This window comes from Suncus etruscus, chromosome 6, assembly GCF_024139225.1.
Source record: "Suncus etruscus isolate mSunEtr1 chromosome 6, mSunEtr1.pri.cur, whole genome shotgun sequence".
Taxonomy (NCBI): domain Eukaryota; kingdom Metazoa; phylum Chordata; class Mammalia; order Eulipotyphla; family Soricidae; genus Suncus; species Suncus etruscus.
In genome coordinates this window covers 19,261,619-19,287,652 of record NC_064853.1, presented here as the reverse complement: position 1 = coordinate 19,287,652, position 26,034 = coordinate 19,261,619, and the positions used below count along the sequence as shown (strand labels likewise).

General features: G+C 41.4%; 1 protein-coding gene across 4 annotated transcripts in view; it reads left to right on the top strand.

The window, feature by feature from the left end:
• The window catches only part of FGGY (FGGY carbohydrate kinase domain containing), a 941,338-nt gene that overhangs the window by 526,872 nt on the left and 388,432 nt on the right, over positions 1-26,034 (top strand). For all 4 annotated transcript variants that reach the window (XM_049774587.1, XM_049774588.1, XM_049774586.1 and 1 more), the window contains exon 4: positions 1,930-2,081. In XM_049774587.1, the coding sequence (XP_049630544.1) occupies positions 1,930-2,081 (152 nt within the window). The remainder of the gene's footprint in view (positions 1-1,929; positions 2,082-26,034) is intronic.

Sequence of the window (26,034 nt, the reverse complement as noted above, 5' to 3'; positions counted from 1 at the left end):
GGGTTGCTTGTCTGTTGGATAGGTGTCTTTGTATTTTTCTTTGGTGTATTTTCTTCAGGTGTCTTTGTATTTGTTTGTTAGCAATATTCTTTTTTAAAGCATACTGAAAATAACAGACTCTGATAGCCCACTAGTTAAGATAAGCAGATGAAATTTGGCTATCTTTGCATCACCTTTTCTTTTTAATTAAAACATAGGCTGGTGTTACTGGAGAGAAAATACAGAAGTTAAAGCACTTGCCTACACATATGTAGTCTCCCAGACACCACGAGGAGAGATCCCTGGGCATAGAGCCAGGAGTAAGCCCTGAGCACCATCAGGCATAAGCCATGATCACCACTACTTCAGTCCCCTCACTCCCAGTCTGAGGAGAGGGGGCATATTCAGCAGTATGTGATGCTCAGGGGCTCCTCCCAGCAGCGCTGAAACCTACTCATGCCAACCTACTACCTGCAGGTAACTGCTGTACTCTGCCCAATATTCTGCATATACTTCCTTTAACTACAGATGACAAACAATGCAAACACCCACAATGACATAAAATAGGCACTGTGGCTTAAGTCCATCGGGTTTCATTATTCATAAAACTTTGATTTTTCTATTCATGAGATGTCTAGTTCTATTTTATTAATTTTACCAACTTACATACCTACAATTTACAGAGATCTGATTTCAAGACACACACACATGGCTTTTGCCAGTTGTGAATGAGTTGGTACCTCATCAGCCTTGGAGTCAGGTTTTCACTGAAAGTGAACTAGATTAGTGGATTATTCTGAGGATTAAGTGAGATGCTAGCTGGGTATAACATTGGGAACAGAGCTTGGGACATGCATATGCAACACACCAAGACCTTCATAAAAATTTGTTATTAGTAATGTTGTTTCATTGCCACAGTTATTTAGCCACAAAATAAAATGATGTGTAGAAATGTCTGGCTCAGAAGGAAACCCTTTTTAAGTTTTCCTTCTTGGAATCTCCAGCTCAAGCCATGACTTTCCAACACATTTTCTTTCTAAGGAAGCAGAGTCTGTAAGAATATCCTGCCATCAATATGTGATGACATAAGGGAGGCTGCAGAGGGAGAAAGGGACAGTTGGTTGCCTTGTGTTGCAAGATGGTAGGAAAGATATATAAGGGGAAGTGCCTATCTTCCTTTGCTAGCTGGTTTTCAATTAAATTCTGTTCCTGGAAATATGCTTCTTAGTGCCTAGACAGTGATATATGTTTTTCTTCCCTGTGTACATTATTTTTTTGCTAAAAAATTAAAGAGCTCAATTAATCCTCATAGGCTGTGGGGTGTTACTGCCCCCATTTTACCTATGAGGACGCTGAGACTAACTCAATCCTTAAAATGTTCTCAATTTGTCTTCACCTTTCCTTCACCTTTCAGTCTGCCTGCCTGCCTGCTTCCCAAATGTGTGTGCTTCTCATTGCATCATCATATTCCAGAAGAAGGAGCAGAAAAACCTCTATCATCTGAAATTAATTCACATGCTAAAAGAATGTAAAATAAAAGCTATCAGATATTTATAATTAGTGTACTCTTTTATGTATTAATCTCATCAAAGTAGTTGCCTGTATATGAAGTAGGCATCTATAAAGACCCAAGGTTTGGTTTAGACTTCTTTTCCTAGAATATAAGGGCTAGGAAAGAGGGGGAAATTGGGGAACAATGAATGTTAATTGAGTTAAAGTGGTGGATTTTCACTGTCCTTAGTGCAGATGATATTGCCCTTGTACTATAGTTCTAGAACCAGTCCCTTGAAGGGAAATCTAGGCCTAGAGACTGTCAAAGCAGCCTGGACAGTGTACTGCTATTGCTCTCTGTTGGTAAGAGAAAATGCATTTGCTCATGAGTAGCCATGATCTCATGTATTTGAAGGATGAGAATGCACATGTGTCCCCATCTCTGTTCTTCTGTGCTAGGGGAGTCCCAGCGGAACATCATAATGTGGCTGGACCATCGAGCAGTCAGTCAAGTGAACAGGATCAACAAAACCAAGCACAGAGTCCTACAGTATGTGGGTGGCGTGATGTCAGTGGAGATGCAGGCCCCCAAGCTGTTGTGGCTGAAAGAGGTGAGTACAGGGAGAAAAGGAGTGGCTCTGGTGAAGGCTCTAATTATTGTAAATAGTGCTGCAGTGAACATATAGGTATGCAGAAGGCAGTTTTGTATTGTGTTTTTGTGTTTCTAGGGTAACTAAACTCAACTGCAAACATGTTTGTAATCATGGTGCTTAAATGAAGATATTATTTAAAGCTATAAATAAAGTACCTTCTCATTGTGGGAAAAATAACAACAAAAGGAGACCAAGGAAACACACACACACACACACACACACACAAATGCTCCTGTGGCCCTCAGTACCTGGCACACAGCTAATGGCCTGGCCCATCTCTTTGATTTTTTTCAGCAGCTCTGGCAGGAAGCTTGATCCTGTTTTATTGATGAGGTTGCAGTTAAATCATTCCATGTTTACATGCTTAGCTCGTGCATGGCCCTGGGTTAAGTATTTGGCACAGATTATCTCTTTGAACCCTAACCACAACCCAGCAACAGCACCCCTCCCTCCTCATCCCACTTTGGTCTGTGTATTTCAGACATGAAAACTAAAGCCTAGTGAAAGTAAACATCTCATCCAGAGTGACAGTTAAGTTTGAGACAGAACTAGGATTTGAACACTAGATTGCCCTTGAAGACAGTTCTCTTAATATTCTGGACTCTGCTAAAGTGCGGAGCATTTTATTATTTTAAATGGAAGGTGGTAAATACAGAATCTAAGTCCAGATATTCTGATCAGAACATTTCCTCTTCATAACATGGAGGAAGTAATATTTGGCCGTGGGGCTCTGTTGGGGGGCAAATCCTTTCTCATCTCCTACAAATTTGAACTTCCCTGTCCTTGAATGATAGGCTTGATAATGACCTTTTGGTCAAAGTCCTTTGCAGGTGGTTCCAATTTTCAGGTGTTATGATCCTTTTCGAAGTGTGGAGAATGGTAAAGTCAGATTCCTGCTTCTCATTAGAGAGGGATGTGTGAGAAAGTTCAAGACCTTTGAGAAGCTGGGGATGGGGTTGGAGAGTGCTTGGAGGTAGTCCAGCAAGGAGAGTCTATGTAATGAGTGAGACCTGGAGGGACACATGCATTTGCTTGGGGCTTTCAGGTACTCCAAGTCTTTAGTGACTTGAAATGTATTATGGGGATGGGGATTATAGGGGACAGGAAGGTGTCCACGAATCGCCACCGTGGGGCAGAATATCTGCAATCAGAATGATTGACTCATTTTCTGTTTTGGTTACTGAACTGTTTTGTAACTTTTGTTTTATTGTGTGTGGGGGGTGTTCCACCAGTCAGTGCTGAGGGGCTATTCACTGCCATGTAATCAGGATTGAACCTTAGTGGCCAATGGGAAAATTCTATCGTGTCTGGAATAGAAATGGGGTTGGCCACATATAAGATGAATGTCTTCTGTTCTAGTTCTCTGTCCCCTGTGTTGTATGTTTTAATCTGCAGAAAGAAGTCTGAATATGAAAACACAGTGTGTAGTAGGAGTTAGTGAATTTAGCATCCTGATTCTCACTCTGCTAACATCAAACTGTGATTCTTAAAGCAGTTCTCATTTTTTCCACCTTTTAAAGGGAGGTTTCTGGCACTATAGAGGTAGTAAGGCATTTTCGATCTGCATTTGACCCCCAGCCTATATATGTCTCTCTGAGCACCACCAGATGTGACCTCAAAATGCAGAGCTAGGAATAATCTCTGAGCACAGCTAAGTGTAGCACACTTCTTTCGGCCCCAAATAATAAAAATGGATTCAAGTATAGATGCTGAGATGCAAGTTGGGATCTGCAGGTCACTCTGTATGTGACATCATTGTCAACCCCCACCACCCTCCACCTCCCAACAATGTGTGTCCCTCACCCTCTGTATGTTTTTCATCCTTCTACAGGAAGGTGCTTCATGCCTTCATTTCTTCCTCATTCAGAAGGTTAGCAAGTAGTGGTCAACTCAAGTTGTGATCTCTCTCAGCTTCCCTCTCTAGTCTGCTGGTTTCTTTAGGTTTGTGGAAAGATAGGAACCCTTGCAAATAGTTGAAAAATAATTAGAAACAAAATCCCCTTTGATGACTTGTGACAAATGTGTGTACCTACATCATAGTGGCTCTGAATAAAGTTTTATTGAACATCATCGCACCCATTTATCCAATATGCTAACAATTGCTGCTTTGCCTGAAGGCAACAGAGTTGCTGAGAGAGACTGTTTGACCTTCAATGTCAAACAGGTTTTACTCAATGGGTCCTAGAGAAAAGGGCTGCTGAGTTCTGGCCTTGAGGAGGTGGCAACCTTGGCCTGAAATGTCTTCTCTCCCCTCATCACTGTTCCTCACTCATCATTTCAGTTTTAGTATTCTGGTCACAAGCCTTTTCTGATTCTTAATAAATACCCAATTGCTTGTCACTACCCTCTTTATTTTACTTCCCTGTGCCCATATATTGTAATGTGCCAGTCTGTAGGATGGTCTGATCATGCTTATGCCCCTTGCCCATGGCCACCTGAGGGGATGGAGAGCACATTCCACTTTACTCATTGTAGTGTCTTACTCAAATGAGATGCCTGGGACTAGACTCTATTTTCATTCCCAAAGTTGTATTCGAATCCTCTGAGCATCTCCCCAGGGCTTATTACAGTACTCCAGGTATTGAACCTTCAGCCAAGCACTATGCAGAGGTTGAAGAAGTTTTCTGGAAAATTTCGGACAGAGTTTCTCACAGTGATTCATTGCAACTTGTTTACGCCTTGTGACTCCCATGGCTTACCAGTTGACTCCCACTTTTGTGCTGTGCAGCCCCTATTTATGGAATATAATGGGGTCCTACAGAGTAATCCTATGGCCCCTGGTTGAGAAAATACTGGTGTTAAGGCATAACATCCATAGAACATTGAAGCTGATTTGCTTTGAAGGTGAACCAGAGGACAGGTTGGCTAGCCACTCACCTCAGCACTGCTGTCCTTCCCGAATTCATTCCTCATCCCTGACCCTGGAATCAAATGTCAGAGGGAGCTGAACACTCTTTGAAGGTCATACTTCCCAGAAGAACAGATGTGCTGTAGCCAGACCACCATTGCTGGTGGGCGAAGGCACTCCGGTCCTCCTTCTACAGCAGAGAATCTTAATCAGGCCCTTTAGATTTAAGGTTTATGTGTTGCAGGTTGACGTCCGTCTCCTTAATATGAATTGCCAGATAAAAGAGAAAACGCCATTTGAATTTTTCCTAACCCCCAGCAGTCTGGCTTTTCCATTTGGTCTCAATGATTCTGACTCTCATCTTAATGAAGGCCAAATGGAAATTAAGTTCTGTCAGTCTGAAACAGCTGGAGTTTCCTATCTTTATAAACATGAAACATTGGAGGATAACAAGGTGCAGACTGAAAAAGGTCAAGGAAGTTAACGGGCTGCTGCCAATCCTGACAGTTCAGCGCTAATGGAAGATAATTAACTAGCTTGTAGGAGCTGCCGAGAGATGGTCCGGTTGTCCTTTAACACGGTTCCTCTTTTTTGCCTTTGTCAGCAGGGCAGAAGGCTAATCATTTTATGGTTGGCGATGTTCATTGTTCATTCCAAAACTCTGAATCAAAAGTCTGGCAGGAAAGCCAGAGGAATTTGATGGTGGGTTTGGAAACTTAGATCTGCCCCTTCCATCTCCCTGGTCCCTGCCCCTGTGCTTCTGTTCCCCTAATAAAATATGGGGGAAGTGATTTTCTGATTTTAATATGCCTTTTCCAGTGCATTAGATTCTTTGGAGGACTCTGGGACTTTACTGCCAGTCATTGGGTTGATAATGTCCTACTACTATCTAAGTCTATCACCTTAGGAACTGCTGAAAAGAAAATGCTGGGGGAGGGAAGTTAGGAAAATCTGATTATCATTTCTGTGTGAAATAAGAGATTTTTCTCCTGCTCATTTTTAGTGCTTCATTTGATGTTACTCTTCCATCTTCTTGATGTAATGATGATATGAAATTGATAATTATATTAATTTGCTTATCCTGGGGTTTCTTCTGAACTTGAAAACCATAAAGAATGTAACTGTCTTAATTCCAAATGTGCTTGTACTTTTTCTTTTAGATGACACTTTCCTCACTAGACATAGCCTTATACTAAAGAGAATATCTTAACGCATCACAGATAGTATCTGCTAATTAAAACAAGAATCCTTTGCAATGCAACTCAATTCCTCCTAAAGTCATCACCTATAAAATTTCTTCTGGGAACTAATTTATTCAAAGTCGACAAAAAGAGTAGGATGAAATTGTGATAATTTCATATTCTGGATTTGAGAGCAGTTTAAAATTCAAGTCTTGCTAAGCTGAGTCACCTGGACAAACTTCTTAGTGTCTCTGAACCCCTTTATTGTCTAAAAAAAGACATACTAAATACAGTTACCATAAGGAGTAGATGAACTGAATATGGACAAAATAAGTGCTTACAAAAGTACTAGAGAGTAACTGCCATAGACACATCAGAATTGGCTAGTGTTTTCATATTTCCTTATCTGATCTCTTATCTTCTCCAGACTAATATGATAGCATAACCCATAGCTGATTTGCACTGGGAACTGCAGTAACCCTTGGAAGGGTGCTAGCTTTGGATCTGAAACCAGTATACATACATACATACATACATACATACATACATACATACATACATACATACACATATATATATGGATTTGACTCTGAACTTCAGCTTCCTCATCCATAAAAAGTGTTAATACCTCACAAGAATAGTGTGAAGATAAAAATCAAAGAAAGCTTGCAAAACAAAATACTTGAGCTGGAGGCATTTAATTTTAGGGAAAATCCATCTGCTTAGCAGTTCAGAACTGGCTGTCTTGGGTATACAGACATTACACATCGCCTGTAGGTGATTCAAATCAACGTGATTCAAATCAAAGCGCAACACTGACACTAGGCTTTGTCCTCTTCTACTGTCTAGTTTCTATAATTGTCTCTGGCAACTTCGTGCTGATTTTCCAATGCTCTCTTTAGCTATTTGTCAAACAGGAAACACCATTCATTACAATCAGCACCACGAAATAAGATATTCCAGAGGTATGAGGGAAAAGAAAGAAAGAAAAGGGAGGAAAGAAGGAAGGAGGAGGGAGAGAGGGAGGAAGGAAGGAAGAAAGGAAAGAAGGAAGAAGGAGGGAGAGAGGGAGGGATAGAAAGAGAAAGAGAGGGCGAGGAAAAATATCTGCCATAGACCCATGGGGCAGGCTGTGGTGAGACAGATGGAGCTCAAGGGAAAATAAGGACATTGCTAATGGGAAATGGGAACTGCTGATGGGATGGGTATTAGAATATCCTATGAGGAAGAGTCAATCATGATCAACTTTGCAACTATTGTCTCACTGTGAGTCAACTTAAAATTTTTGTTTAAGAAAAGATATTCCAGGGGCTGGAGCAGTGGCACAAGAGGTAAGGCATCTGGCTTGCCCGCGCTAGCCTAGGACAGACCATGGTTTGATCCCTGGGTCTCCCATATGGTCCTCCAAGCCAGGAGCTATTTCTGAGTACATAACCAGGAGTAACTCCTGAGCGTCACTGCGTGTGGCCCCAAAACAAAAATAAATAGATAAATAAATAAAAGATATTCCAGTGTTTGAAATTCTCTCTGGGGTAATAGATGCTACTACAATGCTCATAATCAGATAAATTAAAAAAAACAACAATGGAAGTGAAAATTAAACTTTTATTTGAATATATGCTGTATTACTCACTTTAAACATAGAATACTAAATTCCACCCATGCCACCAGACTAAGATAACTCTCATTTTAGAATTAAAATTCTGAGACTCAGAAATAGAAACTTAGTTTATTATTTATAAGGCCTCCCAAATTGGTAAGACCAGGAGAAAGATTTCAATGTAAGTGTGCCTGAGTTACATACTAAATATATATATTTAATTTTTATCAAAATTTTAATCGCCCAAAGTTCTTTTTTCTCTGCTCTAATCGCTAAGACCTGATGGAATACTCCTTGAAATATCTTTTTTGTTTGTTTTTGGGTCACACTCAGTGACACTCATTGCACTCAGAAATGGCTCCTGGCTTGGGGACCACATGGGACACCAGACATGGAACCCAGATCAGACCAGGGTCAGCCACGTGCAAGGCAAATGCCCTACTGCTGTGCTATTTCTCTGACCCTCCCTGGAATATCTTAAATGACATTTAAAAACCAAAGTAACTATTAAAGAAAGACTCCAATTTTCATTTCTTTAATATACTATAAGGCTATGTCTAGTGAGGAAAGTGAGTGAGGGAACAGGACGGGTTTCCACGAAAAGGGCATGCATACATACACACACATACACAGGAAGAACTCTGGGAAGTGTTTCATGATGGATTTTAAGCACTGGTGTGATGAGATTCATTTAATTATTAAAAAGGTCACTTTGGGGGCTAGAGAGTTAGTACAGTGGGTTTCCCTTGTTTGTGGTCAACCCGTGCTCAATTCCTGGTACCTACATATGATCCCCTAAGGCTGTGTTAGAAGTTAGTCCTGACCATAGCTGGGTGTGCCTTTCCCCTATATCTGCTGTCAAAAAAGAAAGAAAGAAAAAGGAGAGAAGAGAAGAGAAGAGAAAAGAGAAGAGAAGAGAGGAGAGGAGAGGAGAGGAGAGGAGAGGAGAGGAGAGGAGAGGAGAGGAGAGGAGAGGAGAGGAGAGGAGAGGAGAGGAGAGGAGAGGAGAGGAGAGGAGAGGAGAGGAGAGGAGAGGAGAGGAGAGGAGAGGAGAGGAGAGGAGAGGAGAGGAGAGGAGAGGAGAGGAGAGAGGGAGGGGAGGGGAGGGGAGGGGAGGGGAGGGGAGGGGGGAGGGGAGGGGAGGGGAGGGGGGAGGGGAGGGGAGGGGAGGGGAGAGGAGAGGAGAGGAGAGGAGAGAGGGGAGGGGAGGGGAGGGGAGGGGAGGGGGGAGGGGAGGGGAGGGGAGGGGAGAGGAGAGGAGAGGAGAGGAGAGGAGAGGAGAGGAGAGGAGAGGAGAGAAGAGAAGAAAGAACTTTGGGATATGCTATCACTTGATAGATATTATACCATTTGTCTAGCTCCTCTGAATTTTTTGCTATAAGGTTAAGAGATTGAGTGTACACAGAGACACAAGTAAGGAAATGCTCCTCTGGTTGGAATCATTTGCGGCTATTACATTATAATGCTTTTATTTTTCTAGTACTTCTTTATCACTTTCCATTAAGGAAATTGGTGGTCATAGTTAAGCTTTCTGAAGGCCAGTACTTTATTATTTAGCATAGCCGGATTTTTTTTCTTGTTGGATTTCTTTTCCTGTGAAGCACTGTGCCAGAAGCTTCCTCTGTATTATTTCCTCTAAGGCCCTCCATACCACTATTAATCAAAGTATGATGCATATTAAGAAACTAAGTCCCTCAAGCTGTGTGCCTGCTAAGGAGCAGACCAGGATTCTTACCAAGTCCAGTTTGTTTTTACTGCAAGTTTTCAGAGAGCCCTGATGTCTATTGCATTCTAGAGTGACAAACTGGCAATCTCTAGACTGAATCTGGCCTGCAGGTACCACAAAGCTCCAGGAGAAGTGGTTGGGCTGCATCCATCAGGCAAGGAAACATCAATGATGGCAATTATCACTGTCTTCATTAGGAGAGGCAAGCTGGCATGGACTATTCCCAGCATGGCATTCATTGGCATCAGTGGATTCTGGAGCAGTTATATACTGTGTAGGGACAATGTGATATCTCATATCGACAAGCAGTTCTCTGGCACTGACACATCTACCTAGAAATGGCATCAGGCTCCACAGGTTAAGGCTCAGTTCCACCAGTCTGTCTTGGCCCTCTTCTGACACCATTTGCAAGTTTAAGTTGTCACTTGTGCTTCTGACTAACTCTCCTAGGGTTGAATTTACTTGCCAGAGCAGCTCACAGAATTTAGAGAAAGATGCTCACTAGCCTGAAATATCTCTGGTTTCAGAGGTTTTATTGCAGGGAAATATGTAATTAAATCATGGGCCACTAGTAAAAAAAATTCTAAGGATCTTATGATTTCAAAATTCAAAGATTATTCCTGTTTCCAACATTTAAGAGCAAAACCATTTCTTAAAAAATCTCAATTTTCTACTTCTCTAGAAAAATATAAATAACAGAAGTACTGGGGGATTCATATTGGCATTGCTGGACTCATATTCCCACATGGGATTGATGGTCCAGACTGGAGTGGGAAGGGGCCATTGGAAGGGGCTAGTGCCCTTCATTTCCCAGCAGCCCCCACCCAAGCTGCTCCATTTCTTTCCAGATGTTCCCCTCTGGGCATTTGGATGTGAAACCCAGGTTGTGGGGATTTGTTTATCGAATCCATCATTACTTTTCCTCTAACAAGTGCTGAGAGAAATAGAGAAACTTTTCAGATGCCAAGTTTGGTGATCAGTGGTTCTAAGAAGACCTTTCCCAATGTTCTCTCATACCTCTGGGGGTTGCTTGGTTTCTACTTCTGCCTGGCACACGTATAATTATTTCTTCCTTCCTATGAAAAACTTACTCTTGGTGTGCATGATTACAGGAAACCTTTTATGACTTCTTTATTTGAGTGCTGGCCAGGGTCCTGCCCTAGGGACTCCTCTGGCATCCTCTGCTTACTTCTTGTTCTCTTGGAATTTATTGCCTTTCATTTATCTCTCTAACCCCAATAGGTATGGCATGACTTGGATGCCACACTGATACTTCCCTGCTTATTGTCATGGAGGGAAGCAGGACTGAACTTCCCAAATCACGAGTCCTGCCAGTTTTGATTATGGGGGTGTATTTAGTGAATTAATTCTGTTCCAAAGAATCCAAATGCACTCTAGGGACAGGTTAATTTTTTCTCCTAGGTGGTAGAAAAGGGAGTTTGGAACATTGCCATTTTTGTCTTCCCTAGAGCCATCCATTAACTACAGCATTGTTACCTTGAATCACAGCTAGTTTTGTCAGTACAGCAACAGATTTAGGTTGGAGCAGCAGTGCCTGGGGAAGTCTTCTGCATCTTTGAACTCTTGCCATGCATCACGTCCTGTATTTTGCTCCTTTCACCCTACCTTGGAGAATCCAAGATATCTACTGAATGAGAAAGCATCTCTTTAGACTGTTTCTAGCAGAGTCCTATTACATTTGGGCCAGATTTCTCCTGGCCTTTGAACAGTGTGGACAATGTTGTCAGCTATGGGCAAAGAGCATCTGTTATGCATTTGCTCTCTGGGGTGGTCTGCCCATAAAAGGGTCTCCTATATAAATAGATGGGGTGTTGCAGCTGATGGCCTGCCTGCCCTTACCTGGGTGGCAAGTTCTTTTCTTATCTTCCTTGAAATTACATTTGGTTATGCCAGATAGGTGCTGTATTTTTTTTAGATTGATTGTTCAACAGTGTCATTTTAAAACGTTGACCCCCCTCCCTAGCCCCCCACAAAGATCATTAAAGGGTTCAGCATCCTTCCTAGCAATAGTTAATGTATGTCTGGTATGATCATACTATATTTTGCATTTTTACAGCTTATGGCAGGTGTTCATATTTATTATTATTATTAGGTCTGTGACATAATGGGGAGATCTATTGCTGTTTGCCACATTTTACATATGAATGAAGCAGACTCAGAGATGAAATGATTTGTGCCTTGGTTATCAGTGTAGATCTTTTTAGCTCAAATCCTGGCATGGTGTTTTTTTTTTTTTTTTTTTTTACCATATTTCTTTTTTATTTGGGTGGCTAGATTCTTAGCTGCCTAAAGGCAGGACAGTCTTTATCTGTTTACACCCAAATCATCGTTACTTCAGAGCCAATCACAGCATTGAAAACACAGCTGTCAGGGGGCCGGGTAGGTGGCGCTGGAGGTAAGGTGTCTGCCTTGCAAGCGCTAGCCAAGGAAGGACCGCGGTTCGATCCCCCGGCGTCCCATATGGTCCTCCCCCCAAGCCAGGGGCGATTTCTGAGCACGTAGCCAGGAGTAACCCCTGAGCGTCAAACGGGTGTGGCCCAAAAACCAAAAAAAAAAAAAGAAAACACAGCTGTCAACAAATATTTACCCTGTGGATTCTTTTTTATTTTCAGTTGGAACCAGACTTCTGGCTGTAGTGGTAAAGTCTGCTGACCTAGGTGCCCTGCTGCTGTCAGCTTTCCTGATTGCCCCAAAGGGATGGCATCTACATGTGGCCTTTTTTTTAAATGCTAAAGGGAGTATAGGAATATTGCAAGACTCAACTGCCTTAATGCTTATTGTATTAATTATTAATTAAAAAGTCCTAGTATTGTGGATGGATGGTGAGGCCTTTTTCATCTTGACCCGGCACTGGCAGCCCCTTCAGCCGGTAGGTCTGTAGGTGCAGAGTGATTGTGAAGAAATGATCCACAGGCAGTCAGATGAAGTTTCGGAGACATCCAGCTTTATTACAAGGCCTTAATCGCCATGTGTGTCTTCTAAGTTAAGCTTTATTAAGCAGCCTCCATCAGCTGCGCTGCAAGCACCCTTCCTGTGTCTGATCTATCTCCTTGCTTGTTTCCTCCCCTCTCCCCTCGGCAATCCCTTATTTATCAATCACAGATCCCTCCCAGCTGTGGGTGCATCTCACCATCCAGGTGAGATTAGTTTATGGCAGTGGGGGAGGTAACAATACTTACAATGATTTGATATAAAAATGAAAATTATAGGATCTAGGAACCTCACTCAGGGATCAAGGGGTCTGTGTCTTACATGTCCAAGGCTTTGATCTTGATTTTCAGTCTTGCAGGCTTCCTTTGCCTCCCAAGCACTTCGGGTTTGACTAGCATTGCCCTGAGCAGCATCAGTGAGCCAGAGCATTTAGCTAAATACCAGGCCCATTTAGCTAAATATTTTTATATGGCCTTCAGCTCCCCTGAGCACTGTTTGAGAATGTCCTTCTACAAAACTGAAAAAGCAAGAATTGTACCAACTAATTTGTTCTCAGTGGTTAAAATAGATTACAGCGACTGTTAGCATGCACAATAAGGTGGATGATCATCTAGGAAATGGGAGGTCATCGCGAGATTTTGACTGACACCAAACAGGAGGCCAGGCAGAGGTCAGCAAAGTTGCAGAGTGAGAGGTATTTGAAGGAAGAGAAAGTAAATCTCATTTCTCTGAACATAGGGATTGGTTTCACTTGTATTTTTTTCTCTTTTTTCTTTAAAACCAGAATTTTGTAATGGTGTATTTATTCAATCAATGAAGGACATTTTTATCTTGTAATGGTTAGGCAGAAAGCACTGTGTCTGCTGATTAGGTTGGGTAGAAAGGTGGAAGCTAAATTAATTATGTCACAGAACTTCCAATTCTAAGACAATGGGGGTACTAACATTCTCATTATAGCATTAATGATTAATTAATTAATTAATTAATTCTACTTAATTACAGCCTATAAACATAATTGGCACTGTAACATACTGAATTTCTACTGTGAAGCTTTATTTTACTTTATTACTTTATTTATTCTTCCCTCACTTTATTCTCATTAAAAACCTTGTGAGGTATATGATGTCTCATACTCTATTGAAGTAGCAGTTGAAGATGGAGGGAGCAGAGCAGATGACTGCATTATTGGAGAGCACTTGGGCCACATCCAGTGTGATCAGGAGCTACTTCTAGTTCTGTGATCAGGGGTCATTCCTGTGGTGCTCAGGTTACCATGCTAAGCACCATGCTAAGCCTTATTCAAGACACGGGCTCAACATACTAGTATCTCTAGCCCCAGATGACCATTTCTTACTGTCACCTTGGCCATTGCTGGAATGCAAATGTGTATTGCTGATTCTACAAGATGGATTTTAAAAAAGTGAAGGTTGGTTGCAGCCTTTTATAGGCAACACTCTTTAGTTTGCTGAACTAAAGAAGAGAGTTGTCTATCTTATAGTTTTAAATTTAAAAGCCCAGAGAACTTATTTCCTGGATTTTAAAATATTTTTAATTTGAGGCACCGTGATTTATGATATATGATAGGATCTCAGACATATAAAATTCCAATATCACATTCTATCTGAAGTTTCTAATTTTTGTTATCTTAGTATTTTAAGACATTTGGATTCTAGGATAAAAGGTTAGTCAACATATCTAATATTAGACTCATAATTAAGACTCAGACTTAAGGCTGGGTGATAGCTAAGGTTCTATGGAATAACGCCTATTCCAAACTTTCTACTCTGCCTGTAGAGCTCCTCACTTTGCTGTCACCGCTAACCAAGCAGGCTTCTTCCTACCCTTGGCACACACATTCCATTTCCACTGTCTCCAAGAGTAAGTGAGTGTATTCATTCACTTCTCTGCAGTCATTCTTCCCAGCAGGACTTCTGTAGCCTCAGCCTTGCAACAGACTTGGCCATCTACACTAAACTGTGAGTACTTTGCTTACTGAATGAGAAGGAGTTCAAGAACCACTGTAAAAGGCTCTCTTGGAATCTTGTACTTCTGTAGAACTGATGAGTTAGGCAACACAGGGGACTCTGAACTCTGCAATAAAAGAAATGATCTAATGATGCAAAAAGAAGGATAAATACAGAATATCAAATATATGGTATTTAGAATAAGTGTATGAAGAAATGCAAGTTTTTAAATGGAAGCTGTCTTGAATGCCCTTGGCCCCAGGGTATAGCAAGAGGAAGGAAAAAACTGAGTGGAGGAGGAGAAACACAAATATGAAAGGATGGGGCCAGGGCCAAGTAGTCCTAGGTGCATTGGTGATGTTAAAAGAAGGATAGAGCTAACTATCCAAACCAGAGTCAACAACAATGAAATCAAGAGACTCAAACTTTAACAATTAAGACTTAGAATGGTTCTGTTATACTTGCAGACTGGGGAGCAGTGGGGATGGTATTGGATGTACTCTGGGAAGTTGATGGAGGGAGGTAGACATTGATCTGTTGTATGTGTGAAACCCAACTATGAAGGACTTCCTAAATCACAATGGTTGCAATAAAATTAAAAGATAAGATCTCAATTGTGATCCCATATGTACCCACACTTTCTCAGGAAGCTTCTTTGATCTGGCTCCCAGCTTTGTCATTTCAATGCCCAATATCTTCTCAAGAAGACTGCTTTATAGCAAGACTGCAGAGTATTCAGAGGCATAGGAAAAACTGTGTAAACAAGTGTCAGTCCATCAGCTCCTTTTTCTTTCCTGCTGTCTCTCTCATTAAGATTTTGCCAAATCATGATATGAAGCTCACATCAAGGAGGGGTGAGTGCAGTTAGAACACAAACAACTACCAAGACAATGTTAATGAGTGAGAGAAATAGAATACCTGTCTCAAATACAGGCCGGGGTTCTGGGTGGAGGGAGATGGGGTGCATTGGTGGTGGGAATGTTGCACTGGTGAAGGGGGTGTTTTTTTTGTGACTGAAATCCAACTACAGTCATGTTTCTTAAATAAAGATATTAAAAAAGTTTTGCAAAAGGGTCTATATCATGGCACAGATATGGTGTTAAATAAAGATATTAAAAAAAAAGATTTTGCCAAAGGGTCTATTTCATGGCACAGATATGACCCTTATTTTCTCTTCCATTAAAACAACATTGAAAGTACTGGAACTTGCCCAAATAAAACAAAGCAAGCAATTAGGAAGGAAGATCTTTTTTTTTTCTTGGTTTTGGGCCACACCCGGTGACTCTCAGGGGTTACTCCTGGCTATATGCTCAGAAATTGCTCCTGGCTCGGGGGACCACATGGGACGTCGGGGATTGAACCATGGTCCATCCTAGGTCAGCGCTTGCAAGGCACATGCCCTACCTCTGCATCACTGCTTCAGCCCAAGGAAGGAAGATCTTCTACTGATCAGTTATTCTTAATTGGATTAAGAATGATGTTATCATATTCTCTTACTTTCTTTGCAGTTACTACTCCTTTCACTGTTATTACCAGTGAGTACAAATGAGAAGCCATGGACTAACATCCGTTCGTGGTCTTGTATGTAGGAACAGCTGGTCTACATGACCCTTTCTCCTTCAGCTCTAGCATTCTGGGCCTCTGTGGTAGATAAAAAGAGCACTGGGAACAGCTTGAGGCCTCTAAGCAGTTGTCTCAGAATGAGGCTGCAGGGCCTGAGTTTGGCCAGGGGTCAGAGACAAGCCCAGGGACCTGAGAAAGGGAGTGAATCACTGTGCAAATATTTATCCAGCACCTCCCATGTCCTGGGAAGCAGCCACTGGACTGTGGTGAACGGGTTTTGAGTTTGAAGTGAAAGTGGCCAGGATTCACCCCTGGCTTCCTCTCGCTGATGGCCTCAGTTCCCTGTCAGAAGCATTGGGAAGGGCAGCAGCACCTGTGGTTGTAGTGTGTGTGTGTGTGTGTGTGTGTGTGTGTGTGTGTGTGGACAGATTCGGAGACCCTTGATTATTTTTAGATGCTGATTCTGATATCAGAAGCTGAGTTTTGAAAAGAAATGTAATGAGCTGACATTTTTATACACAGTTAAGAGCTGCTGGTAATTGAAGTAAGATAGGATGCAGAGAGTGCATGGGCACTTTTCACTTTCTTCTTTTTTGGGGGGAGGGAGGTTGGATCAGACCTGGTGACGCTCAAGGGTTATTCCTGAATATGCACGCAGAAATCGCTCCTGGCTTGGGGGACCATATAAGATGCCAGGGATTGAACCGGGTGTCATCCTGGATCAGCCTCATGCAAGGCAAATGCCCTGCCACTGAGCTATTACTTCGGCCTCTCTTCTTTATTTTCGAACTTCTGTAGGGATCTTTGGAAGGTTGGAAAGAGTGAGTGTGCATTCTTGGTCAAACTGAGCCTGGTAAATATGCTGAATTGGTTATATCATTCTGGTTCTTGAGCCTAGAGGCATATCTGGTTATATTGGGGGTAGGGTGGGGCGGCATGTAGTGCTGAGGATTGAGAACTTGTGAATGTCGGGCATTTGCTGTCTCTCTGGTCTCTAGAAATTTTTTTTTTCCAAACTGCAGTTGATCTTTATGGATAATGGGAATAGAGTGTTCTTCCTGGTTGAACAGGTAGAACAGGCTGGGAGTGGGTCAGTTGGTGAGTGTAAGAGCAGGGTTTCTAAATCAGATTGAACTAAACTCATGCCTGTGTTCTTTCCACAAGCTCATCCCCAGAGCTGGGGGACTACTTCAGTAAACTCATCTTGAGAGATTCCAATAAATTCTTCCAGAGTCCTTGCAAATTTCCATGATAGTCAGCTTTTAGGCGGTTCTCTTCACCTACTAACATTCTCAGGACAATGACAACTGGAAGAGAGGGGGCATCTCTTAGAGGTGATCTAAATTAGTTCTGTGAGTGACATTCAGAGGACAGCCTTTAGCACCCATTTTGTGAGCATTTTAGCTAAAAGAAGAGCTACCTCTGGCAGGCAATGTACCCCAGGTCATGGCAGCAACAACATCCAGAGAGGGGAGAGACGGGTGTAGCAGTGTGGTGCTCATTGATTCCTGCTGGTATTCCCCAAGGAAACAAAGACGTTTTTGCAGTTAGCAAAGGCAGAAGATATATTTCCTTCAAAATGGTTTGTTCAGTGCAGAGAATCTAGCAATGAAAAATGGGGACCCCTGTCCTCAAGCTTTTCTTGTTCTAGAAGAGAGGCAGTGTGATCTATAGAAATGGAGAGGCCTCTAGAAGTGAAATCAATTTAGGGAACAGAAGGTGCATAGAGGGCACATGTGGCTGGAGCCCTCCAAGGGAAGGGTGGAACCAGCTCAGGGAACTGGGGAGCTTACAGAGGCCTGTGGGTGGATAAAGTGATGAATATAATGACCTGAAGAGGAGCCGGTACCCAGAGGTAACCAGTCATCCTTGCACCATGCATAGAGTTAGTTTATTGGTGGTAGAAGTTTAGAATGGAAACGGCAGTTTGGTGAGTCAGGCCAAAAGCACCTTGTCAAGTGCCTGTGTGGAGTTTGTTCCTTCACTGTGGGGATTTCCTGTGTGCATATCTGGGGATGGAGCCAGATGTGCCAGTTTGGCCTTCCTGAGAAAAGTTCCATGCATGCAACCTCCATCTTTCAGATTCTGCCTTTGAAGGGCCTGGACCTGAGAACCCAGATTCTGAATTCTCCTTCACTGTTCAAACCAGGCTAGACAGTACCTCAGAGAGAAGGGCCATGAATTGACCCCTCCCAAGCAGGAGGGTGGGGTTTTATACCAGACAGGGCCCCTGTCTACCTCTCCTTCGGGGGGCGTGTGACTCAGAGGTCCTGGTGAGTCAGTCATGACTTCATCCACTCAGAGCAGAGATGTGCAGAGTAACCTCCGGGCTCTAGCTTCTGTCCGTCCTTCTCCATGTTCTGTCTCGTCAGGAATATGACTGTGGTTCTGCTGTGGTTTTCCACAGACAGCTTCATTTGCACCTGCTCTCTCTGACCCTTTCCCTTGTCTGCATCTTATTAATTTCGCATATTTACCTGTTCTTTCTCTTCATTCCACCTTCTACACTCTTTTCCTTCTGTCCATTTTCTTCTCTTTCCTCTTTTACTTCACCAGTTGTTTTTCTGTCTCTCTTACCTTTTTCGCCTCCCTTGGCCCATCTTCCTTTCTTTCTTTTCCTCTATTCTTTCTGAGTCAGAAAGAATATTATAAATCAGATCTCTAAATATCCTGTTTCTTCTCCCTTCCATACTTCTCAGGAACCTTCCTCGAGTTGCCATAACAGGATATAGGACCCTCTCAGCACTAGTCACTGTCATCCTTGACTCACTTGGGTGTCTCAGGCAGATCTCAATTTGCTGTAATTTCTACATGTCATACAGGACCTTTCAGGACTCCTTTATCATGTGATACTTTTCCCTGCACTTTTGTTCAGGCTACTCGTCTACTTTGCACTGCTCTATTATCTCATGTGCCTGAGCTTTGATTCAGTCCACAGAGAGGCAAAATCCTACCTGAGCATAATCTTTCTCTGTACTTTCCCAAGGTCTTCCTTTTATGACCATGCAGTCATCATAATTTAATAAAAGATCTTCTGGAGGCTGGAGTGATAGCATAGTGGTACAGCGTTTGCCTTGACAAGGCCAACCTGGGACAGACCCAGGTTCAATCCCCAGCATCCTATATGGTTTCCTGAGCCTGCCAGGAGCAATTTCTAAGCACAGAGCCAAGATTAACCTCTGAGCACTGCCGGATGTGGACCTCAAACAAGAAAAAACATAAAACCAAAAAAAATATGGTCTTCCGGGACTTGGATATTTATATTTTACTGATGAGTGTGTCATATGCAGACTTTTCACTTCTCCTAGCCAGTAAGCATCAGAGTATTGAGACCCATCACACCTTTTACAGTTCCACCTTCCTCCCCCATACACACCTGACCCACAAACCATTACTGATGGGCAATTGTTGATCAGTAAGGATTTTATTTGATAGTTGTTTTATATTAAGACTCTAGGGATGAGAGGAACAAATTATAGCCCCTTCCTAAAAAGAGCTCATATTATAGTTGGGATATAAGCCACACATAATTTGAGGAATGTAAGGATTGTGGGGTGATTGATATGTATTAGAGATATTCGAGGATAGGCTGCATTAACACGTTAGTGTGTAACTATATGAAATTAAATCCTCACAATTCTATGGATTAAGCCTTTATAAATGAACATGATCAGAACCATAGATGGTAGATTACCAGTCGGAAATAATACAACAAACAAACAAGAGTGCCTGGGTTTGAACTTTGGTGTACTAATCTCCAAAGTCTTGCTCCTTACGAAGGATGGAAACATCTCATGGAACTGATATTTTAACTAATAAGAACAATTATATAAGCAGTGCTAACTATGTGTCAGATGTGTTAAATACTTCCCATGCATTTGCTCACTTGCTTCCTCCATCGTCTAAGATTGTAGGTATTTACTGTCCTCCACAACTGTAATAGAATTGATGCCTGGAAAGGAAGCATAGTGATGCAGACACATGATCAGGATGTACAGTCTTTTAGTCTGGCTTTGTTGGAGAGGAAGCATCAGAAAGTGCAGAGGCAGAAGGAAGCACATCAAGCGCTTCTTAGAACTGCCATTTGGATTGCCTGTTTGGAGGATCACTGTTTGTAAGGTGTTGATAGGAGAAGGCCAAAGAGAAAGAAACCTCATAGTGTTCAGTACCTTTCACAGAAAAAAATGCAAGAAGAACACTGAGGAGAGGAGGGATGTGAACTGAAAAGAGGTCTGCTCAGGAGGTGTTTATGAAGTTCTGTTCTTCTTGTTGAGCCATCAAAGGATAGTCGCCTTCATCTATGGCCTGTGAAAAATAACAGTGGAACTCTGCCCTTGGTATAAAGGACCACAGAAAGGTGCTATACCTAGATAAGGACCAGAGAAATGCCAAATAGCACACCCATCATGGGGACAAGTAAAGTTGGATTGAAGGGCATTTGGGGAAGAACAAAAAGGAGTATCTATATGAGCAGAGCCTGGATCTGGTTCCAGAATGTCCCCACTTGTCCCAGAGCACTAGACTTCTGCTGAGATGCCTTTCTTGTCGCAGCCCACTCTCTGTGGTGCTTGGCAACCATTCAGCCTGGTGCCGCACTGACCCAGGAGTCCAAGCCAGGAAGTGAATGGATCCATTTTCCAATTAAAATGAAACATCTCCAAAGGACCTCCTCACCCCAAGTAGAGAAATTTATCTTCTTGGCAATCTGACTTGGCTAGAAGATGTCTCTACTCCTGAGACAGACTGTGAAATGCCATTAACTTGAATGAGAAAGGGGAAACCAGGACAGTTCTTATTCACAACCTCATTCACTTATCCATTCATTCTTATTTCCATTTCCAAAAATCTCCTATTTAGCATGTACATCTCTGCTCATTCATTCCTTTGTTCATTCAGCTAATGTGATTCATCATCTTTATAGCCATACAATGCCAGGTCCTAGGAAGAAAGTGATTGCATAAAAGCACTGTCCCTGCCTTTTTGGAGCTTTCAGTCGAGGGAGGGAGCCAGACACATGAATAGATGCTCGGAAGTGTCAAGATAAGATATTGAATATTATGGGGATGTAGTGTGGGAGCATCTTACTTAGCAGTCCTCAGAATGGGAATCCAGGAAAGTTTAATGAAACTGGTGACATTTCAGTTGAGTTCTCAATGAGTTAAAGAGGACGGTATTTTTGTTGGAGTGTAAATTAAGATACAAAGGTGAGAAATAGTGGGCACTATTAGTAAATTAAATAGTGAGTTGAAATGAAGTTGGAAAGAGACCCATAGATGGATCACATATATGCCATGTCTTATCTTTAATACCATGTTTTATCAATTTTAACTTTAATTGAAGTGAAGTAATAAACTTTGCAGAGGGCGTGAACATCTAAGTTGAAATGCCCCTGTGGGGAAGGGCTGTGTATATTTGTTCATTCATTTAGCTATGAACGCAGTACCCATTATACAGCCAAATTATTGTTGGGTAAATTATAACATTTATGACAATGAATTTAAGGTGGGAATTGGGGGATATGATTTGAAAGTGAGGGATTCATCTGTAGTGTTTGAAATGTACAAATCATTGTTCAGCCAGTGGACCATGCCAGTTCACAGGTATAGAAAGGTGCAAAATTACTGGTCTTTTACCTTGGTTTTAACCACTAATCCATGGATATATGTAGGACAGACGCTGGTTTACAGGCATAAAAGGATTGCATAATGCTATAACAAACAACCTCAAATTTTGATGTAAAAATCAACCACTTATTTACCTCAAAATTATGCTGACTGATGACGTGGGATGTGAACAGATGTTTTTCTCTGTTGAATTTATCCAAGAGTCTATGGGGAGACAGCAAGGTAAGGTTTGCTGACCTCAGACAGGGGTGTAGCTCTCTCATATGTCTGGATCTTTGTGATAGATCATTTCTACCCACATGCCCCTCATTCTCCAGTGGGCCAGGCACAGCTGCACACTTGCCAGCAGCAACACCACATTCTAAGAAGACAAAAACAATGTCTTCTTAGACCTAGTATTGTAGGTTGAATAGTGATACCTTTGTTCTTTTATTTTTTTTAATTTTTTTTTTATAACACCCGCAGTACTCAGGGGTTATTTATGACTCTATGCTCAGAAATTGCTCCTGGCTGGCTCAGGGAACCATATGGGATGCCGGCATTCAAACAACCGACCTTCTGCATGCAAGGCAAACACCTTACCTCCATGCTATCTCTCTGGCCCCTATTTTTTTAATTCTTGTCAATGTAGGTTATGAGATTTTCATCAATTCGTATGGTGGAGAAATGGATTTACCTGATCATGGGAAGAGTTGCAATCATTTTCCAAAATGAATAAACACAGGGAGGGAGATATTTGTAGCCATGTAAACTGATGTGAAAGAGATAATAGCAATAATCCAGGTGGTAGAATATGATTGGCTATTGTTGTGATTGGAGAATGAAGGTTAAGTTTTTGTGTCAATTTGACTGAATTATATGCTGCCTAGACATTTGACTAAACATTATTGAGTGTTTCTATGGGTGTTCCTGGGTAAGAATAATGAAACAACTGGTAAGCTTTTGTCAGGTCTTTTATCCCTGCTCAGGTGGATGGGCCTCAATTGATCTCTTAAGGACCTGAAGGAAAACGGGGAGCTTCTGGTTGGTGCAAGAACTAGAATAATTTTTGTTCTGTCTTTGGCCTCAGATTGAACCTATTATTGTTGGGTCCTGTTGACCTGTGGTCTGGAATTCAGACTATTGATAATCCTGATTCTGTGTGTTTTTAAGTCTAGAAAATTACATTTAATCTTTTCTTTTTTCCCATTTTAAGTTTAGGTTCTGTGATTTATAGTATTGTTAATATTAAAGCTTCAGACCTAGTATTCTAACACCCTATTCAGGTTTTCTGATGAAAGTTCTCTGGTTTACTAGCATGCTTTTTGCAGATTCACTTCCATAGTTGTATAATTTGGTGAGTTTATTCTTATAAAAACGTCTCCATAGATGTATGTTTATGGGAAGTTTTAGTTATATAAGAGATTTTTATGTATATGAGAAAGAGAACCTGTTTGTAAGGGGTGAAGTGGTAGACTCTATGAAAAGCTTGGGAGCTTCAATGAGAAAAATAGTTGAATATAAGGATTGATAAAGAAGAAGATAATTCCATTCTATGAGATCAACTACAGAAAACCAAGGAGAAAAATACCTAGAAGATCTCAGACTCTTCCAGAGGTGCGGTGTGATATCAGGAACATATTAAAGAGGAGAGATTGGCATTTGAGTGTTTATTTTTCAACTTGTGGTTGGTCAGAACCCTGGGAGTAATTGATGTCCTCCAAGGAACATCTGAACAGCAAGAAGACCATTTGGGTGAGGCAAGAACTCCTGGTAACATCCACATTTAAAGGGCAACTAAGGAGAAGTTGCTTAAGAAATAAGGCAGGAAAGCCATGAGGAGAAGGGCATGAAGAATCCCGGAGAATGCAGTATTAAGTAAGACCACACACTTTGGCCAACTCTATCCTTCTCTATGTCTTATTACCCATTCTAAAAGTGTTATTCTTGCATTGTGACTTCTTTTCTTTTCCTCCACAAGGAATTGTGTTATTTTCAACTTCCTGCCATCTCTTCTGTTCTGGCATTGTGTATTTTATGATGCTTTAAGGATTTGAGTACTTGAATACTGGTCTTGTCCTTAAGAACCTTTCCACATATCTTTTGAATTCCCATTGGATAGTCCTAGTTCCTTTCTGGATTTTAATATTGTAACATGAAAAGTATAATTTCTTGCCTTTCCTACTTAAAGAATAATACAGACCTGATGAGCTCATGCATGTCAAAGTACTCTGAAAAATATGAAACTGTGTGGCAGATTTAGAGTGAAACTCAGTGACTTAGAATTATTTCATTAAATTCTCATAACCTCCTTTGAGACAGTGAGGCCTTAGAAATTTTAGTTTGACTAAATTGTGAGGGAAGGCCCAAATTTATGTGTGTTGGACTTCAAAGTTCTCAGACCTCACCCAGCCATTCCAAAGCTTTATTTTTCAATAATTTTTACACAGTTAACTTTGATGAATATGATCCAGTTGTTCCCCTACATGATGAAAATTTTTGGTCTAGTGCATTTCTAAATTTTTTGTACAACATTAGTGCTCTGGAGGAAGTTTTGAAGGATATATATGTATAAGTATATATGTATGTGCACACAATTATATGGTAGAATCATTTAATTTCACAAATAATCTTTATGATAGAACCCATTAACTACTTTTGCTTTTAGGTCACATCATAAGGTGCTTAGGACTTACTCAGGACTGTGCTCAGAGTCATTTCTAGCAGAGCTTGTGGGAACCATAGTGGTGCAGGGGTTGAACCCCCCCTGTTAGCCACTTGAAAGACAAACAGCTTCTATGGCCCCATTAAATATATTCTTATCATATGGCAAGAACTCTCTCTTCATATTGGATTTTATTTCTTGGTTATTATGCTTGTAAGTTGCATATATATTTATTCTATTTTATTGTTAATCTTCACTCAAATCTCTTCTCACAGAGTCTTTTTCTAGCCACTTTGACCCCAAAGTCCTTTTCCTCTTCTGAACCCTAGCTGTTATTATTCATGAGAGGCATATATATGGCCACACACACAATATTATGATACAGTTATGAGTCTGACTCACCGAACCTCGTTTTCAGGCTCATTACATTATCATCATACATCATCTTATTAATTGCCTTTTTTTTTTTGCACACAGCTATCTCCAGCTCTGTTACAATTACCTTTTTTAATATGCCCTGGCTTTTTTTTTTGTTCTTAATACTTCCTGAAATGTGGCATTTTCTTTGTCAGGATTAAGTTTACTCTTGCCCTACCAAAGCTTAGGGGTGGGTTGAGGTGTAGGAATCTCTTATGAAGGTACTGGGAGGGAGGGTGAGAAGGAAGGACTCCTTGGGAAGGTTAAGTTTGAGTTGGATTGGAATAAAAAATAAAGGTTTGGTTTGGGAAGCAGAGAAATATTGGTGTAAATCAAGATACCAGCTTCTGCAAAGACACAGAGATCTGGAAGAGTAGGATGCAGCTAAGAAGGAAAAAGAAGTCAGGAGAAGGCCTAGTGGACAGTGTGGGAAGGGTAGGGGAGGTAAATCCAGAATATTATCTATAATAACGATCATGTTGGACTCAGGTTGTTCAAAAGCAAGGCTTCAGAATGAAGTGGGATTCTGAGCCTTAAGGAACTATTGAACCATTTTAGATATCATTTATATAAAAGTGGTAGATGGTAAGATGTACTATAGCATCTTAGTGTATCAGTCTGACTGGCTAGAAACCAGTTCTCACGTTGGGTTTTTCTTTATCTAGGAATGGAATTGTAAAACATACACTGATGTCAATTCATTCTGCAAAGTATCTTATTGGGAATTATAACCCCTGCTTTGTTTTCAACACTATTTTCTATGTTTTCAACACTACGAATGACATGAGGATAAGTTATTTCTTAAGGCATGCTTCATCTCCAGACTCCTCAGCTTGTGTCTTCATTTGGAGTGTTAAACATTGATAGAGGGGGCTGGGCGGTGGCGCTAAAGGTAAGGTGCCTGCCTTGCCTGCGCTAGCCTTGGACGGACAGCGATTCGATCCCTGGTGTCCCATATGGTCCCCCAAGCCAGGAGCAACTTCTGAGCACAAAGCCAGGAGTAACCCCTGAGCATTACCGGGTGTGGCCCCCCCCCCAAAAAAAAAACATTGATAGAGGATAGATAGGATGTGCTTTTCTTTATGAATTCTTGTGCTGTAAAACATGGGGACTATCAGGAACATTCCAGCAAGATCCTTTATAGAATGGAGAACAAGGCTCCTTCCTTTTCTTCACTTAGAGTAACAATAGCCCAGAGAGCATCCCTTTGTAATTCATAACAAAAGACTTGGGGAATGCCTCTGTTTAAAAAGCTCATCCCTAGTTACACAGCTGCTTCAGCTGTACAGATTAACTTTATAGTATCTGCTTCATTTTCCTTACAAAGCTTGTTAACCTTTAGAAGCTGTCAGAGATCTCAGAGCTTCCTTAGAGTTCTGAGTGAATAGACTT